Here is a 17,992-nt window from a genome sequence, read left to right on the forward strand (position 1 = left end):
TTAACTACCAAGTTTCTAAATACCTCTCATGATTTTTATTTTTGTTAAATTCATACTATTTTTTTTTTAAATGACTATCTTATCTATTATTAGTTTATCTAAGATAATTCAGGTAATTTTAACTTATAAATTATGGTAGAACTCATATTACATTTTAGAATGTCAAATTTAATATAATATATGAAATAATTTTTCTTTAATTTATTTAATATTATAATATTAAAAGTTAAATATAAATTTTAGAAAAATTATCGTGCTTTGCACGGATCAAGTACTAGTAAATTTCACAAAATGATGATGGTTGAATAGCAGAACATGTACATAACATTTTGAATGCAAATTTTATGAAAAAAAAAAAGGAAATACCTACAAAAAAGTTAGCTGAAAAATTGTATCCAGAAAAATAAGGTGGTGAGATAAAATTTATTTATAAGAAAACAATAAGATTGAAATGAATGTGTGATAGGTATGGTTTTGAAAAAATCAATAAGGTGTTATGTTGTGGATGGAAAGAAATCAAAATAATTAATATTGTACTATAACACATCTTATTCTCCAACTACTTAGATATAATTACCACCTAAATCTCACATAGGATTAGTTGTCATAATATCCAAGTTATTTATTGTGAGAGGAAAAAATACAATATCTAAGCTATGCTTTATTTATTATAGACAATCAAATTTATTTCAACTAACCAATACGTTGAATTCCGAATAAAAGTAGGTTTATCTTTTTTAAATTATTATATCAAGACATGAATATAAATTAAAAGTGGCTAATACTTTATAAATTAGTCTCTCATGAAGTAAATACTCCCTATCAGTGTTGTGATAGAAAACAAAATTGATATATTTGTAAATGAAATTAGAGTTGTTACTTTAAAATGTGTGTTAATAATTAACTTAATTTTAACACGGGTGACAATTATTGGTAATTACCAGCTTTAAAGGCTGAAATAATTTGTTCAATTAAAATCAACAGCGTTCGAATTATTGAATTTAGGCATACAAGTTAAAAGAGAAAATATTATTCGGAGAAAAATAATAATGAAGGGCCCAAAAATATATTGTACTTACTGGCCGAATGCGGGGAGTTTCTTCTTGGACCCCTGTATTTTTCTCTTCCTGCATCTCTGTATTTTTCTCTTCTTGCACTCCTAAATTTTTTGAAATATCAAAATTATCCTTTCACAATTTTATCTGTTTTTGGAATAGAAATTATGTAAGTTGCATAATGATATCTAACGTAAAAACTTTTATTTAAAATAATATGCAGGTTTAAAATGGTGAAAAATGGAAAACTTTTTCTTCTATTGCATCTTTTGAAAAGAAGAATAAGAAGAGAGAAAGTTTATTTTGAAATTTATTGTGTATATTATGAAAAACTTATTCCACAATTTTTATTTTAAAATGTATTTCATGTATTTTAAAAGACTTGTTCTAAAAAGGTTTGTTTTGGAAAATTTATATTTGAAAGGTATTATATTTGTTCCAAAAATTCTATCATATGAAAAGTTTACCCTCAAATGTATTTTTATGTGGTAAGGAAAACATGCATTAGAATTTCAATTCCAAAAATCCTGTTTCAACAATTATGTTCTAGACACTATGTTCCATAAATTCCGATTATAGTATATACTCATGTAAAAATATTTACAATTATATAAAATGAAAAACAATAAAAACTACTTTTTAAATACAAGTGTAAGAATTTTGTTACTGAAAAAAACTAAATACAACTTTTTTTATCGACAATACTTTTTTTATCGACAATAAAAAATAATAAATATGAACCACTTTAGGGATGATACATGAACTCAACCATAACCTTTCTCACTAGAATTACTCCAAAGTCTGTCTATACCGAGTTCTCCTAGCTAATCCAGAGAAAGACATCTGGGGACAAACAATTTTTTTTTATCAGCAATAAAAATAAATAAATAAATAAGAACCACCTCAGGGGTGGTCCAACCCTTATACATAAATACCTGACAATAACTCTTATTAGAACGCTTGGCTACCAGTTTGTCAAATGGGCTACCAGACCAACACTATCAAACATTACATAATCAACCTCATACAATCAAAAGGATTTAAAACCCAACTAGAATACGGGAAATAAGAAAATCGAGATTTTGCATGAATCCAAGACCATACCTTAACTTGCACCGAAGCGAACACCTCAGACACATCTGTCACTCCACTATTAAAGATGACCGAGTTCCTAATATTCCAAATTTCGCTCACAATGCCAACCCAAATTGAACCCCAAACGTCGTTAATCGAAACAGAAGCCTGACTCATCCTGAATTGTGCAAAATTTGACTTAGGGTCCTTGTGAAAAACAAACGACACTCCAAGCCACTCAAAGCACAAACACCAGATACGCCAAGCAAACCTGCAAACAAAGAACAAGTGACACGACGACTCCTCCTCCTCCCCGCACAAACAGCACGAGGAATTTTCCACCGCCACTCCACGTCTTACCAAATTAACCCTTGAGGCAATCCTACTCTCCACCACCCTCCAAACAGTGAACAAAGCAGAAGGCAAGGCTTTACACCTCCACAACTTACTGTGCTCAGGAGAAAATTCCCCTCCTCTACCCCGCCTTACTTGAACATAGACAGAGTTGACTGAGAAAGTTTGACTTTCCCCAACCTTCCAAACCCAACAGTCTGCCTCCCCCAAAGTCAACTTCGCCTCTTACAATAACTGAACTAGCTGTTCCACCAAAGACTTCTCCCAGTCGAAAAAGGATCTGCGCCAATCCAGATTCCACACCCAAACACCATTATACCAATATCCAAGCTCAGCCACTTTTGCGTCTTTGGCCGAACTTATAGAGAAAAGTCTTGGAAAACCTCCCTTCAAATTACCGCAACCCAACCAATTGTCCTCCCATAAAGATTTATCCTTACCATCCCCCACTTTCCACTTAACCCCATCTTCAAAACTTCTGCCCCAACCCTATGAATTCCACACCTCCTTTAGATCTTTGCACCAGAGAGAACCCCTATTAGACTTGTTGTCTTCTCTCAGACTTCTCCAACCTCCGTACTTAGAATCGAGAATCTCTTTCCACAAACCTCTTATATCCGTCCCCAGTCTCCAAATCCACTTTCCTAACAATGCCAAGTTAAAAATCCTAAGATCAATGATTCCAAGACCTCCAAAATCCCGAGGCTCGCACACCTTATCCCAAGAAGCCCAAGCAATCTTCCTTCCATCAGAGCCCCACCCCTAAAGGAAATTCCTTTGGATCTGAACTAACTTGTCTACTACCAAAGAAGGCAGTTTAAATAAAGACATAAAAAATAATGGGATTGAAGAGAGAACAGACTTGATCAAACAAATCCTCCCTGCAATCGACAAGCACCTGCCTTTCCACCTAGCTAGTTTACTCTGGACTTTCTCTACCACCCCGTTCCAACAAGCACCGCGCTTATGACACCCTCCTACCGGTAAACCCAAGTAAACAAATGGAGTTACCATCACATTACAATTAAGAATAGTCGCGAAACGCTATAGCGAGTTCGAATCCAACCCCAGTCCCCCCAATCTGCTTTCAAGAAATTCACCTTAAGCCTAGAAGCAAGCTCAAAATAGAGCAAAATCGCCTTAATGTTGAAGATACTTTTGGTGTTAGCTTCACAAAAGAATAAAGTATCATCAACATATTGCAACATATTCACATTCACTCTAGCTCTTCCAACCTCCAAACTATCAATCAAATTCTTCTCCTCTGCCATCCTAGAGACTCCAGCCAACCCTTCTGCTATTAAAAGGAAGAGAAACGGAGCTAGCGGATCACCTTGGCGAAGTCCCTTCCTAGGAGTAAATTCCCTAGTTGGGCTACCATTCACCAACACAGAAACTGAAGCGGATTCTAAGCAACATTTTATCCACCGAATCCATTTAGCACAGAAACCCAACCGATCAAGCATACAACTTAAATGAATACGTCACGAGATCATTCTCATACAAACCAATGGATCTATGCATCAATCAGAAAAAAAAGCTCAAACTGTGACTTGAATGCAACCCATAACCAAGCCTTTAATTGAATCAAGACAAAAACTTATAGTACATCCACTACTTCCCCTTTAAAAATTACCCTAAACACAACCTTAAGTTTTGGGTGAAATTACTTTCTCGTGCAGGTAGTGCGCATGATTATAAAAACAGAGTTAATTGGATTATTGTTAAGTTCAAATTATGGTGAAGTTAGTGGTATGAGTGCATTGTATAGAGAGCATAAGAAAAAACAGAAGCCTTAAGTGAGAATGAGTTTGACAACGATAGATACAAGTTTGATCAATTATATGCGGTTTGGGGTACATTTTACTGGTTTATTCATGCACCAAAAACCGGAGTGCTGTTTTCCACTATATTTTATATTCATCACTTTCTTTCATCTATTATATAGAATTACCTAAACTAACCATCACCACAAACTCCTCTTGCAAGTGTATATATTGCAATAGTCTTGTAGTGTAAGATTTTTTTTATGGCAATATGTTAATTAAATATATTGATTTATTATAATCTTTTTATTGATTCAAATTATAAATCTCTTATGATGATTCTAATAAGGTGTTTAGGAATAAAGTGTAAAGAGTCATTGTTCGATAGATTAATTTTGAAAATTTTAAGTTATACTTTGAAATACTTATTAAGCTTGAAATTAATTATTAAAAAAATCATGAAATAAAAATAAATTTTAGAAATAAAAAATAATTAATTGTTATAGTGACTAAATTATAGACCATTTTATAGACTAGAAAAAATGTTGGTTTCTAAATTAGTTTTGTTAAATGGTTTTTAATTAACAATCAATGTTTTTGTTGCCAAATTTATAATCTAAATAATTTGTAGTTAAAACCTTGGTAGTTAATTAGAAACTAATTTAGAAACTTTTTTTTTAGTTTCTAGAATGTCTCTAATTTAGTCATTATAGTAACTAATTATTTTTATTTCTAAAATTAGTTTTTATTTCATGATTTTCTTATAATAAATTAATATTATATTGTTACGATACTCAAGCAAAGTGTGATTGGGATGTTTAAGTGATAAAACTTATTACTGAAATAATGAATGACAAATCAAACGATGAAAGATTTTATAAAAATATGGTTGTTTTGAGAATATTGTATAAAGAGATGATCTCCTTCAAATAACATTAACTTATTCTTGAAACCTATTTTAACTTAATTTAAAATATTTACATGGTTAATAATTTTAATTCATATTATACTATATACAAGTGAATGTTTTATTTTAAGAAAATGTTTAATTATTATGTTTGGATGAATTGATTAATTTAATAAACAATTTCTTATAAATATGAGCGGTATGTGATGTATCAAATTATATCATATAGAATAATTTAAGTCCAAGAAAATAACATGGATGGATGACATGTTGAACGAGTCTGTAATATCAAATAGATTAACCTAATATTGAAATTATATACTTTTTGTGAATGATGGTGATAAAGGGTTTGATTTTGAAGGTGAATTTGAAGGGGAAATTGTAGTAATTTATAAAAAGGTGTGGATATTTAGATTTTGTGAATACGCTGTTTTTAACTATGAATGCTTCCAAACTTTGTGTCCGGTATTTATGGATTCTGTCTCCTCAATTTGCCAATACTTTGGCCCCATTTCATCATTCCCCTGTTTCTCTAACATTCAAATTAAAATTCCGTTAATTAAATCATTTTAATAATAATAATGTTTTACTATTATTCAAAGAAAATACTTTTAAAAAAACAAGTGAAAGAGACTGGTGGCGTCTCATGAACCATAAACATCTTAAAACAATCCGCTTATTAAGGATGTTGTCCAAAGCTATCACCCTGCTTCACTTCAGGAGCTGTCTTTTAATAACAAACTATTTCAAAAATACTATGCTTCCTTTTTAACTTCTATCATTAAATTCCTTAAGTCTGTTGAATGGTTAAAAGAGAAAGATTTATACAAATTAGTTATGATTACGATGTATCGAAACAAACTTATTAATTGTGAGTTAAAAAAAGTAAGTTTTTTATTTTCACAAAATAACATTAATGTTTCAAGTTCTGAGATAACATATTTAACATCAATTATCGTATCCCAAATTTTATTTCTTTAAAATTAAAGAATTTATCATAAGTCATAATTTTATCTTCGAAAAACACATTTGAAATTAAAAGAAATTACACAAGAAATGTATGCATAAACTCACTTCAAAACAATGTGTAATTATATTGAATATCAGAAAATTAACCTTTTACACTTAATCTTTAATTAAATCTTATCTAATGCATGTTGCTGACGTTGACATAGTTCTCGCATCTGGAATAAACAGTCTAAGCTAAAAAAATCATTATTAGAATGTGAATTTAGATTTACTTAAGATGTAATTAGCACTACCTAAAACCAGTGATAATATTAGAATATCTGTTAAATTATTAAAACTAGCGTGCATTCACATTTCGTTTTTACTCAATTTCTATATGATAAAAATTAACATACATAAAAAATAACTTTGGATTAGTCGAAATTGAAAAGAAAAAATAATATGTAAAAGGAAAATGATAAATTGATTAATCAACTTTTTTTTTTATGGTTTGAGTTTCTTTTTTTTAAAGGTTTTTCTTTTCTTCCTTTAGTGATTTTGAGATTGGAGAGTGTAATGATGTTAACGTTAAAGATCTAAATTCACTTTGATGGTAAATACAAAAAAAAATGATGATTTTATCAAAAAATAGAGTTGTTTGAAATTGAATGAAGAGAGTAATTGAAAATGAAGTGAAAAGAGTAATTGAAAATGAAAGTTATTTTATTTGATATGTTAGATTTAGTGTGGAAAGATAGTGAGAGTGAAAATATGTTCAATTCAAGTCTGTTGTTGTCTTAAAATAAAGAATTAAGAAAAATGTGGAAAATTAATTTACATATAAAAATTGTCCTCATAACATTAATTTAAAAAATTCAAAACAATTTTATTATATAAAATGAAAAAAATACTCTATTATACTTATAAAATAAGATATATTAAATAAAAGTAAAATAAAAAATTTGCGTAAAAAAAAATTTAAGAAAAAATCCATATATATAGAGATATAGATACATAGGAAAAGGATTGTGCCACGTATACAAATCCTTTAAATAAAAGGTTGGTTATGATGGATTAAAAATTGTGTGCTTAAGCTTAACAAACAAATCTATGCATGAATGGTTTTGAAGTGAATAAGCCAAACTGAAAGAACACAAGACACGATAGCATGACGTGAGCCGCGACTTTCCCACGCGCCGCCGTGTCTCAACTTCACATTAATTACTTTATCTATAAATATATTTTTTTACATCATTTGCATGTCTTTTTAGAAACCACAGTGGCCCCATTCCAAACAAATTTAGTAGAAGTGCTTACGTTCAACAAAGTAAATATTAATTTGGTATTTGATTGTGGGAGAGGTTGTAAAATTAGTTTTTGAAAAGATAAAAAAAATTAATTGATATATAAATGTATTAAAAATTGACATTAACTTTTAATATTATAGTTTAATGATAAAATAATAATGGATTCCTGTGAAATTGATTTTATATATTAAAGGATTTTTATATGTTTACACATAACTTATTTTCTGCATCCACTTAACAGTCCATAATAGTATTATTTTAATAATTTTTTATATTACTTAATTACAAATTTATCCTATATATATATATTAAAATAATCACATCAAGAATATTCCTTCTATACTAAAATAGCTATTTTGATAACAAAATAATCTCGGGTACTTAATAATAAGACAAAATTGCATGATTTCAACACACTTAAAAACTGAAATAAATATTTTTTATTTCAAAGAATATTTTGACAATGTTGTACACGATTAAGGACTAAATTATTAGTTTATCTTATTTATTAAGGATGTTTCATTCCAGATATTTTTTTTATAAATTGAAAAGACTGAAAAGATTATTTTAATTTAAATGATAAAAGTAACATTTAATATATAGATTATATACATAGATGGATATTTTTTATTTCTATGAATAAAATTAATGATGGTTGTTAAAAAATAAAAGTAGTGATTTGTAGTATATTATGTTAATAATAAGGATAAATCCGTATGTAATTATATACAGATAAATTTGTACGTAAAATATAATTACATGAATTTATATATATCTAAATACGAATTTTATATATGAATTTAAAATTTGTATTTTGTTCTATGTAATACAGATTTATTGTGTTATATATGAATTTTGGCGGTATATAATTTGAGTTTTTTTTTTATTTTTAAAAGATGTATATGCAGATAAATTTGTATTAGTTTATTTTTAAAAGTATAATTAAAGATAAAATAGAACTATGAAACGTGTACTTATTTTTTAAGAAAAAAAAAACAATGGTTTGTTAAAAAATAGAGTATTGGCTATAATGTGTAATTACTTTCAAAATATCAGTGATTATATTTATTCAAAAAAATATGAAAAAATTTGACAACAATAAACACAATCGAATAATACAAGAAAGTTAATATCATATTTAACCTTAAAGTTCAAAGTTGTAGATCTTATAGGATCATTCTTACATGTATATTAGTCAATTTATTCATTTATACATAATGTAAAATTTTAACTTGCACTTAAAGTTTAATAATTCAAGCGAGTTTGAATTATTAAACCAGTAAATAATATGAGAGAGAGAATCGTGTTTAATAGAAAGTTTTTTTAAAATTAAAGTGTAAGTTGAAAGTCATTAAGAAAATAATATATACATATTTAAAAAAATAAATTACAAACTTGTTGTATTAAGATTTTGAGTTAAAGATAATAGTTTAATTTCTTATATAAGTTCACTTATAATTCATTGATATTAATCTTTTTATATCTATTTCCAAAAAAAACTATTAATAAGTGGTTAAAAAGTGTAAAAAAAATATTTGAGATAAAAGCAATATTTTTCAATTTTATAAAGTTTTAAAACAATTTTGTTTTTTCTGAAACAAAAATAAAAGCATATTTAAACAACAAATAAATAAGTTTGCATCCATTACATTAGTATTTGGTATGAAATAATTATTTTACAAGTATATTATTATTTGAAGTTCTTATCATACATCATATATATAATATTAATATTATTTTAACTTGTATATTTTATTAATATACATCAAGATTAGTGCTATATTTTTTTAAGATATATGAAAATAAAAATAAGTCAGGATTGAATGGAAAAAAATGCAATGTATTGACAATATAAAAAAGTACATGATAATTCAATCAAAAAATATGACGTGGGAATTGTTAAATGTATGTGTTACGAGGGCAAAAACTATTTTGAAAAAAATCCCTACGACCATTTAATAACTCTAAATAATAATTAAAATATTAAATTAAGTCATTTAATTAAAATATAAAATAAATTATGGAATAAAAAATTAATAAAAGTGGTTATCAGATGACAGTAAAAATTTAGAAGAATATCAACATATCACATTCCATGACTTATAACTTAAATATGTTTTTGGAAATTAGGTTTTCAATCCATTTTATTTTGAAGTTTTTTCTTTGTTTATACAAATATAAAAAGTTTTAGTAATATGGTCGGAATGGTTTTCAAACAAATGTGCAATCATATGGTTCAAGTTAAATTTATTTAATTAAAATTGAAGTTTTATCTAAAGACTTACTTTAAACAGATTATGCTAAGACTTCAATTATTATTAAAAAATACCAAAAATATTACATATAAAATTATGATTTGACTAAAATTTATTAAATTAAATTTATATTATATATTTTTTTAATAAAAAACTGTGTTAAAAGCGGAGTAGATACTGTTGCTGACAATTGCTACTAACTTTAAAGTACGTGAGTTGATTTGGTAAACCCACTGCCGCGTGGTTCCACGCGCCGCAGCAGCACCACCGTGTCATTGGGAAAGGCGGGAGCAGCAATGGCTTCTTCTGGATTTAAAAACCAAGTGTCCCCATACACACCCATTTTCTCTCTCTACGGTTTAATTCATTTTTTTGGGAGAGAGAAAGAAAAAGAACAAGAACATCATAAGAAAAAGAACAAGAACATCATTATTTGGTGAAGAAAGAAAACTCTGAACTTTGGAAGGTAACAGCATAACATTGAGATTCTTCTCTGAGACTGATTTGCAGGGAAAAAGCCTTTTGAACGTTGCTAATTCTCCATTTAATTGTTGAGGTGGGTTGCAAAGGATGCAAATGGTCTTTTAAGATCGGAGTTTGTTGTTTTTTATCATCCCTTTCATTTCAATTTACTTTATCTTTTCATGGACACTTAGTTCTGTTATTCTATGTGTATCCCAATTCAATAGTTGAATTGGTGTTGGGATAAGTTTATAGATAAGTACTTACAGGAGATGAGATAAAAAGATAAAATGAATCAAGCTTCTTTTATACACTATATTTGTATTTCAGTTTTTTTGGAGAAGTAAAATGACATAGCTTTTATAAAGCTAAATGCAGAAGTTGCTTTTAGCTTATGGAAGAATTTTTCAGTTTATTTATCTTCTTATTCTTGCTTATTATAAGAGCTTACTGAGAAATTCATTCAAACAAGATTTTAGTTCCAAACTTGTGCGGGACTGATCTTCTCCTAACTATTGAAGCAGGGTCCACTGCTTTTGGCTTCTATCTGAGCGTGGTGTTCGCTGTCTCTCATAATGCAAAAGGCCAAAGAGTTAAACATGGATTAGCACTATTTTCATGGTCTGAGAGATGGAGAATGATTGCATAGAGGAGATGGACATTGAGGCTCTTCCTTCAATGTGGCCTGAAGATATTGGAACTGATGTTGGAAAGCAGTTTAATATAGAAAAGCCTGGAAGGGACCAAGACATGTTAGAGGAGGTTACTATCATAGAGGAGCCAACTATAGTTGACTTCAAGCGTCTCATGGAGCTTACAAATTTTACAGAAAAGGGGTCTTCTCAGTTGGCGTACCTAATGAAACGTTGGGAGTACAAAGAGGCCAATGTTGTGCGTCTTCTCAGGGAAGAGCTCGACAACCTAAGCAAACAAAGGCAGGATGTTGAGCTCAGGAAATTGGAGATATTGGAAGAGCATCGATTTGAGGAAGAAAGATATGGGGGTGATAAACGCCCAGTTTCTATTTTGGATGACGTTTATGATGGTATATGGCCTGATATACCTTGCAGGAAAAGTGATGCTGTGGTTCAAAACAAGAGGAACGAGGTTGATGCTGAGAATGACACTGTCATGTACTGGAAACAGCGAGCCTTGCAATTAGAGAAGCAGCTGGAGGCAAGTATCCAAAGGGAACAGATACTTGAAGAAAAGTTGCAAGAAAGTATAGCAAACATTGAAAGGCAGTCCTCACCGGTGGAAGAACTGTCCCAGATCCTGAAAAGGGCAGACAATTTCTTGCATTTTATACTCCAAAATGCACCTGTTGTTATTGGCCACCAGGTAAATCAGCGTGTTGAGTTTTTCTTCTTCATTTGAAATAACTTATAGAATAATCATAGGATATTATGACTTGAAATCGATTATGAGATTTTGAGTACTCTTTTGAGTACTTACAAGCCAGTAGGCACTGCTTAATGAGGGCTCTTTTAATCTGCTTGATATTTTTGTTCCAGGACAAAGATTTGCGCTATTGCTTTATATACAATCATTTTCCAAGTTTACAAGAAGAGGTAATGATTCCTGTTGAAACTCTTGTCGGAAGGTGGTATGATCAATGTTGCATAAGTTTGCTTTGTTCTAGTTGTTTTCTATCAAAAGCTGCTGAAAACTGAGAAGAAGCTTATTTTTCTCTCTTTTAGCTCATTGCAAAGGACTTTCAAGCATGGTTAAATATCTTAGCTCTTTAAATTACTCATCTTTTTCAGGACATCATAGGAAAAACAGATGTTGAAATATTCACGGGAGCTGGTGTTAAGGAATCTCAAGAGTTTAAGAGAGAAGTTTTGGAAAAAGGATTACCTGCAAAAAGGGAAATCACTTTTGAGACAGAACTGTTTGGGTCAAAGACATTTTTGATATATGTAGAACCCGTGTTTAGCAAAGCAGGGGAGACAATTGGAATAAATTACATGGGAATGGATATAACAGATCAGGTAAATATGTTGTCTTCTTTTTATCAAGTTTTACTTACATTTTTTGTTTTTAACCAAGTCAAATGGTGTGTGATCCATATAGCGAAACTTCACTTAGTGGGATAAAACTTTGTTTTTATTGTTGTACTTGCATTCTTGTTCTTGTAAAGAGAACAGTTATATTTCTTAAAAAAAAAATGCAGGTGAGAAAAAGGGAAAGGATGGCAAAGATTCGGGAAGAGATTGCTGTCCAGAAAGCCAAGGAAACAGAGCTGAATAAAACCATTCACATTACAGGTTCAATCACTCAGTCAAATCTCGTATATCAAATTTACTTCAATTTGTTCTTGCAGCAAGAAAGTTTATTATGTTCCCCTCCTCCTTTTAATAGAGGAAACTATGCGAGCAAAACAAATGCTGGCAACAATGTCTCACGAGATAAGATCTCCTTTGTCTGGGGTTGTTAGCATGGCTGAAGTTCTTTCTAACACAAAGCTTGATTGGGAGCAAAGACAACTCTTGGATGTCATGCTATCTTCTGGAGATTTGGTTCTTCAACTTATAAATGACATACTTGATCTTTCCAAGGTTGAGTCAGGTTATAAATCTATCCTTGTTCCATTTCTTACTAAAAGAAATCTGAGTTATGTAAAATAGATCATTCTGATAGCAACTTGGAAGTTACTTATGGTTAAGACAAAATAGTGCTTTAGATTTTTTACTTTAGGCACTGATGTTTTAAATTTTGACCATTCTCCAAAATCCCGTCTCTATGTAGGAGTCATGAAATTGGAAGCTACTAAATTCCGGCCAAGAGAGGTAGTCAAACATGTGCTCCAGACTGCTGCAGTTTCATTGCAAAAAATACTAACCTTGGAAGGACATGTAACTGATGATGTACCTATTGAGGTGAGGAGTTAGTAATAGTTACAACGTTAGCTGTCACATATTTTGCATCGTTATTGTCCTTATATGCTGGATTGATTCAATGTAAATATTGTCACATATTTAGCATCTTTTTCCTCCAAGGTGTATTAGTAGCATAAAGATGTGTCACTCGAAACCATGACTTTAAAATGCAGAGCATTATTTCAGCTTATTAGTGCTAACTGATTGCAGTTCATATGGTTCACTAATAATTTCAGGTCGTTGGTGATGTTTTAAGGATGCGGCAAATTCTCACAAATTTAATTAGGTACTGAGCTTCATGTCATTTCTAGTCTTGTTTCAATTAGTTTGTCACGTAAATGATCAAAACTTCTGTACTGTGGTGCACATATATATAATAGGAGAAGAAGAATTATATAATGAAAGTAGTTCTGTTGCTAATATTTTGCAGCAATGCCGTCAAGTTTACCCATGAAGGCAAAATTGGAATAAACCTTTACGTCGTGCCAGAACCTACTTTTGCAAAGGCAGAATGCATCCAAAAGATGACTTCAAAGCATTCAACTATTTCAGTAAATGGTTTGAAAGAAGAGAAATATCTCTCAACGCCTCAATGTGGCAGCGATAGAAATCTTCTTGGTGGTTGTCAAAAACATGATGATTGTCCCAGCCAAAACCATGCATTCAATGATGAATGTAGATCACCGGTCAAAAGCGAATGCTCAATGAATGGAGACACTGAGGAGCAACCTTATTCAGCTGGAACAACAGTGTGGATACGTTGTGATGTATATGACACGGGCATTGGAATACCAGGTATGTAGTGAGCATTAGTTTCTATTCATCACAGTCACCACCCTGATTTCTTATCTTCTGTTTGTTTTAGAACTTTACTTTGTATTCACTAGTTTGAATTTTCTTACAGAAAAAAAGTACTCATCAGATGAATATTTTTTCCATTTTGTAATGCGACAGAAGATGCTATACCAACCTTGTTTAAAAGGTACATGCAAGTCAGTGCAAACCATGCTCGAAAGTACGGTGGCACAGGGCTAGGACTAGCAATATGCAAACAGCTGGTAAACTGAAAATGACATTTCCTTCTCGTAAAAAAAGGTGGTATTTCATTTGTTTTCTCTGCTTACTCAATTGCTAATGTTTCTTTGCACCTGTAATAGGTTGAGTTGATGGGGGGTCGTCTAACCGTGTCTAGCAAAGAACACTATGGTTCTACCTTCACTTTCATACTCCCTTACAAGGTTTCAATTGCTTGTGATAATTCTGATGACCAGGATGAGCTGTCTGATGTAGAGAATAATGATGTTGCATCTGATGATACAATAGAGAGTTTCTTCCAATTCCAGCCATGCACTTTGGGCTCTCTATTCCCTTCTAATGGATCTAGCAGGACACAGATGTTATTACCAAACAAAATTGGCTACACAAGCTCCCATAAACCTGGTGGCTTTTCTGAGAGTTTATATTCAATCCTCTCGAATGATATCATGTCAAAAGAGACATGCTCAGTTGATGATTCATCTTCAGTTATTGATGGTCCAGAGACGTCTGAATCGGCCAGTTCATATGGTCACAGCTCAGAAACAAAGAACAGAAGTTTATTTGGCAGAGATAAACTGCAGCAAGATAAGGCTCATACTTGGTCCACGAATGGTTATGCAGATTCCTCTGAAGCAACTGTGGCAAGTGGAGAAACCCAACAAACATGTCAGGGTCATGGGAAGACCAACCCAATTGTCCAATCAAGCAACAGTACACCAGGAGTAACCAAATCCTCATTAAGGCCTAAGATCCTTCTTGTTGAAGATAACAAGATTAATATCATGGTGACACAGTCCATGATGAAGCAATTAGGCCTTAGCATAGATGTTGTGAATAATGGAGTGGAAGCTGTACGTGCAGTTCAGCGCAGCACTTTTGACCTGATTCTGATGGTAATTTCTGGGATCTGTAATGGAATCTTAAAAATCTCTCTGTTCATTCTTTACTATTATCTTTACTTGATATGAGTTCTACTAATCGTTTCGCACCTGCATTTCATAGGATGTCTGCATGCCAGTTATGAATGGTCTTCAAGCAACCAAACTGATTCGATCTTTTGAGGAAACAGGCACTTGGGATGCTGCAAGAAATGCTGGAATCGAGCAAAGTCTACCAGATTCAGATTATGAATGTTCTGAACCTTCTAAAAAGCGGATTCCCATTGTTGCTGTGAGTAATCAGTCCCTCTATAAATATGTCAGCAAATAATTGACATCTGTGATGAGGCTAAGCTAAACACCCTTTAGGCTGATTTTAACTTGATATTGGAATAGTTTCCTCTCTAGTAATTTTTGAGAAGTAAATGATCACTGTCTTAATGTTTATCACAATAATGCAGATGACAGCAAATGCTTTCTCAGAGAGTGCTGAAGAGTGCTATGCAAATGGATTGGACTCGTTTGTGTCAAAACCTGTAACTTTCCAAAAACTGAAAGAATGTATTGAACAGTACCTAAGGTGATATACTGATATCCTTGTAAATTTCAGCTAGTATATAAAAGAATATATAAAAGCAAAGGAAAGTTTTGTAATCAATGCATCATGTTCCGAAGGGAGTGCATGAATTAACTAAGTGCCTTGGATTAGTTGTAGTAATAATGTATACCTATTACTCTTATCAGAATCATACACAAAATTTAGTCAACATTCTACTGAGCTTCTTTATTTCAACCTAAAAGTTAAAAGTGACCCTTGATTAAGTTTTATAAATTATTTTCAACGTATTTACCATTTAAGTAATTCATACAATTTAATTGAAATTTTAAATACTTAAAAATAAAATTTAAACACATTAATATTTAATTTTCATAACTGGTATAATATTTTCATTCTTAAGTTTTACTTATATTTGAAATATTTGTATAATATATAAAAAACTACTAACTTCAATTAAAGTATATTGTATTGTACATTAGGAAGAATGATATTATTTTCTTATATCTATGATTTGTGTCTCTCAACTCAAGTCAAAAAATGTTATAATAGTTACTTTTACAGTAACTTACAATAACTTACTTTGAATCTATGAAGTAGTTTCTGGTGTTTATGAACTTGTATCATAACCATCTGTTTCCTCCCACAAACTTGAACGTGTCTTCCTGTTTATGAGCGTACATTTTAAGTTTTTTGGCTAATCTAAAGTATATGGAGCTTCCCCAACAGTAGAACAGCGTAAAGACGCATGGCAGAACCACAGTGGCAGTGTTTAACCTGAAACTGGGTGATATCACTAACATGGAGAACACGTAGCATCCAGAAAATATAGAAAGTGGTAAGGTCACGAAAACACTGATTCGCCCTCGTGGCATGAGAAAACATATCATCAAAATCGAAAGATAACAGGAGAATGTATTGAAGGACCAGAACCAATTGAATATTTGCATTTTCATCACCACTTTCCCAATTTCTTGCGTTGCTGCATACTCACTGTGCTTGAATGATGTGCTGATCTTCTTAGAGTTCATGGCACTGCCCTCTCCTTGGTAAACTCCACCAGGAGGGCTACGCACTGCTTCGTACGTGTTTGTTGCGAAAAGAATGGCCACCACCAACAAAGCATTGCGTGTGTCGTTTGATATTCTCTTTCTGAGGCGAGTGACTGAGATTGCTATTCTCTCGTTGAATGTGATTTTTGTTCGTAGCTCTTCCACGAGTGTTGTAGTAGCAACTGAAAAGCCACGTAAAGCTCCACCTCTCACTAGCATGTCTCTGATTTCTGCACTGTGTGCCTCGGTTTGGTTAATCTCAACTATGTCCAATGCAGTTGATTCCTCAAAGTTCTTGCCATTTATGTCTATGTTGCTATCTATCAACAATTTAACTGCCTGCACAAAGAGTATAAAATGCACATCGTTGAAATTAGCTGATTCATATTCAAAACTCTATTCTACTTCAACATTTCAATCAAAGTAATGCTAAGGAGTCTTTTCTCTTCAATGTTTTACAGTTTAAGTTCTTGTTCAGCAAAGTTTATCAAGTCTATTGAATTGAGCTCATGAAGGATCATCAAAGCCACTCAGATTCAATAACACATGTGATATCAAAATGAAAACATTAAATTAGATTGAAAAACAATACTCATCAACAATGTGGCTAATTAAATTTAGTCCTTTAAATAAGCACCACAAGAAAAAGAAAAGGGTTGAAGGATATAGTGGTTCATGCCTGAGGGAGGACTTTGAGAACAGAAAGGTGGAGAACGGTGTTGCCTGCCTCATCCTGCCAGTTCAGAACCCTTTTCTCCCGGTTCTTAGCATGTCTTTGGCAGTTTCTCTGAAGCCATCCAACCAAGACCTCCAAAACCTGAAACTGGTTATGTTTCACAGCAATATGCAGCGTGGTCTCACTTCGAACAGTTACATCTTCAATGGAATCTGGACAAGCCGATAAGAACTTAGCCACGAGATCAGTTCTCCCAGTTTGAGCTGCAATATGCAAAGGAGTGAGACCCTCCCTCCCTTTGATCCTAACAAGGTCCTTGTTGATCTCCATAAAGCGACACACCATTCTGTGATGCTTGTTCTGCAAAGCAAGATGCATGGGGCTAAGGCCACACTGGTTCAGCTTCCATGCAAAGGAGGGTTTGAGTCTCATGACCTCAGTGGCAAAACTGGCATGGCCTGCAGCAGCAGCAACATGCAGTGGAGTATCAACAAATGGCATGAAGTCTGTGTGCTCCAACACATAGGGTTGCATCTGAATCAGTTTGTAGAGCAGGTCTATGTCTCCAACTTGTGCAGCTGCAAGCAAAGAGTTGTTCATGATTATAGTTGACAGAAGCAAAAACTATGGTTGGTTTAAATAGCTTGTTATAGCTCTTTGCGCCCACCATGATCCCGTGGACCTTACGTTCAACACCCTCAAGTCGCTTCTTGCTTTTTTCATAAACAAATAAATCAATTCTTCTCACCGTATTTCTCAAGTTTCAAAATTATTACTCATTC

The 17,992-nt window shown here is 31.9% G+C and overlaps 3 protein-coding genes across 10 annotated transcripts; 1 reads left to right on the top strand and 2 right to left on the bottom strand.

Annotated features, from left to right (window-relative positions):
• Window positions 1-1,844: 1,844 nt before the first annotated feature.
• On the bottom strand, window positions 1,845-3,949 carry LOC137822241 (uncharacterized). The gene is made up of 6 exons (XM_068627135.2): window positions 3,550-3,949; window positions 2,988-3,127; window positions 2,713-2,870; window positions 2,160-2,307; window positions 1,991-2,053; window positions 1,845-1,898 (listed from the first exon to the last, which is right to left on the bottom strand). The coding sequence occupies exons 1-6, from the start codon at window positions 3,947-3,949 to the stop codon at window positions 1,845-1,847; spliced, it is 963 nt and encodes a 320-aa protein (XP_068483236.2).
• Window positions 3,950-9,858: 5,909 nt separating this feature from the next.
• On the top strand, window positions 9,859-17,124 carry LOC137821815 (histidine kinase 5). Of its 8 annotated transcripts, none has more exons than XM_068626579.2 (14): window positions 9,885-10,222; window positions 10,653-11,469; window positions 11,643-11,699; window positions 11,895-12,122; window positions 12,305-12,398; window positions 12,493-12,699; window positions 12,880-13,010; window positions 13,247-13,296; window positions 13,441-13,805; window positions 13,965-14,068; window positions 14,168-14,941; window positions 15,051-15,218; window positions 15,388-15,506; window positions 16,996-17,123. In XM_068626579.2, exons 2-14 carry the CDS (start codon window positions 10,759-10,761, stop codon window positions 17,045-17,047), a joined length of 3,060 nt encoding a protein of 1,019 aa, XP_068482680.2. In that variant the 5' UTR covers window positions 9,885-10,222; window positions 10,653-10,758; the 3' UTR covers window positions 17,048-17,123. The 8 variants fall into 8 exon arrangements, 6 of the variants coding, with proteins under 6 accessions (XP_068482682.2, XP_068482680.2, XP_068482684.2 ...); XM_068626580.2 differs by having other exon boundaries at window positions 9,997-10,132; XR_016515790.1 differs by lacking the exon at window positions 16,996-17,123 and having other exon boundaries at window positions 9,859-10,222; window positions 13,915-14,068; window positions 15,388-15,596.
• On the bottom strand, window positions 16,014-17,930 carry LOC137821816 (ankyrin repeat-containing protein BDA1). Its single transcript, XM_068626584.2, has 2 exons — window positions 17,214-17,930; window positions 16,014-16,873 (listed from the first exon to the last, which is right to left on the bottom strand). Exons 1-2 carry the CDS (start codon window positions 17,808-17,810, stop codon window positions 16,106-16,108), a joined length of 1,365 nt encoding a protein of 454 aa, XP_068482685.2. The 5' UTR covers window positions 17,811-17,930; the 3' UTR covers window positions 16,014-16,105.
• Between the last annotated feature and the right edge of the window lie 62 nt (window positions 17,931-17,992).

The sequence above is a fragment of the Phaseolus vulgaris genome, chromosome 9 (assembly GCF_051622355.1).
Source record: "Phaseolus vulgaris cultivar YP4 chromosome 9, ASM5162235v1, whole genome shotgun sequence".
Taxonomy (NCBI): domain Eukaryota; kingdom Viridiplantae; phylum Streptophyta; class Magnoliopsida; order Fabales; family Fabaceae; genus Phaseolus; species Phaseolus vulgaris.